This window comes from Asparagus officinalis, chromosome 2 (assembly GCF_001876935.1).
Source record: "Asparagus officinalis chromosome 2, Aspof.V1, whole genome shotgun sequence".
In the NCBI taxonomy this organism is placed as follows: Eukaryota; Viridiplantae; Streptophyta; class Magnoliopsida; order Asparagales; family Asparagaceae; genus Asparagus; species Asparagus officinalis.
In genome coordinates, this window is record NC_033795.1 from 54,426,126 (window position 1) to 54,427,491 (window position 1,366).

Below are 1,366 nucleotides of genomic sequence, written 5' to 3' on the forward strand. Positions count from 1 at the left end.
CTTCTCTGAATCCACTGATATATCATCTCCTGACACCATGTGTCCCAGAAATGCTATACGATCTAGCCAGAACTAGGACTTACTATACTTGGAAAATAGCTGATGCTCTCTCAAGGTCTTCAACACGTACCACAAATGCTCTTCATGCTCCGCTTCACTCTTAGAGTACACCAAGATATCATCAATAAAGACTTCCACAAACTTGTCCAGTACATCATAGAATACTAGATTTATCAGGTTCATGAATGTCGGAGGTGCATTAGTCACACCAAACGGCAACACTAAGAATTCATAATGTCTATATCTCGTCCGGAACGCAGTCTTATGGATATCAGAATCCTTAACCTTCACCTGGTGATACCCGCTCCACAAATCTAGTTTAGAAAATACTTTCGATCCTCCTAATTGATCAAAGATATCATCCATACAAGGAAGTGGATACTTATTCTTCACTGTCACTGCATTCAACTCCCGGTAGTCGATGCACATCCACTTGGATCCATCCTTCTTTCCCACAAGCAACACAGGTGCTCCCCAGGCCGATACACTGGGTCATATTAAACCTTACTGCAAAAGATTATCCAACTGAGTCTGAAGCTCAGCCAGCTCAGCCGGAGGCATACGATAAGGAGTCTTGGAGATCGGAGCAACTCCCGGCTTTAAATCTATGAAAAACTCAATTGTCTGATCCAGTGGTAATCCGTAAATATCGTCAGGAATCACATATTCAAATTCTCGAACTATAACCGGCTTCTCGGATTCTACTTGCATTGTAGCTAACATTGCCTTCTTCGGTCTAGCTCTGTACTCTATAGGTCCGGCCGATGTTCTACCACTGAGGAACTCAAACCTCGGGTGATCCGGTATCTCATTTACTATGCTCTGACGGTGACAATCAATGGTGGCAAAGAAAGACCACAACCAATCCATCCCAAATACTACATCAAAGCTCAGCAAACCAATCACCAGAAAGTCTGCAAAGAGTTCCCTCCCACAGATGACCACAGGGCATGCTTCATAACCATTGAATGCTACTAGGACACCACTGCCAGTGTTGATATTCCAGCCCATAGTCAGAGGAGTTATAGGAAGAGAGTGGGCACTCGCAAATCGACGAGATAAGAAACAATGGGAGGCTCCAAAGTCAAAGAGTGATAAATGAGGAACAGAAGAAACAAGAACCTTGCCTATTATAGGAGGAGGTAAATACAACTAACTTAGTACTCATAAACAATCCTATCAAGATATCATTAGGTAATGCTAAATAAGGAAGTTCATATGCAAATAAAACTAAGATGAACAATTCTTACCAGTGATAACTTGGTCGTTCGCCTCAGCTTCCACAGCTGACATCATAAACATCTGT

The 1,366-nt window shown here is 42.5% G+C and overlaps 1 protein-coding gene across 1 annotated transcript; it reads right to left on the reverse strand.

Annotated features, from left to right (window-relative positions):
• LOC109831189 lies at nucleotides 565-1,071 on the reverse strand. Its single transcript, XM_020398524.1, has one exon. It carries the CDS (start codon nucleotides 1,069-1,071, stop codon nucleotides 565-567), a length of 507 nt encoding a protein of 168 aa, XP_020254113.1.

What these genes read in the sequence shown, in the direction of transcription:
- LOC109831189 (XM_020398524.1), bottom strand. Translation starts at nt 1,071, where the DNA reads ATGGGCTGGAATATCAACACTGGCAGTGGTGTCCTAGTAGCATTCAAT.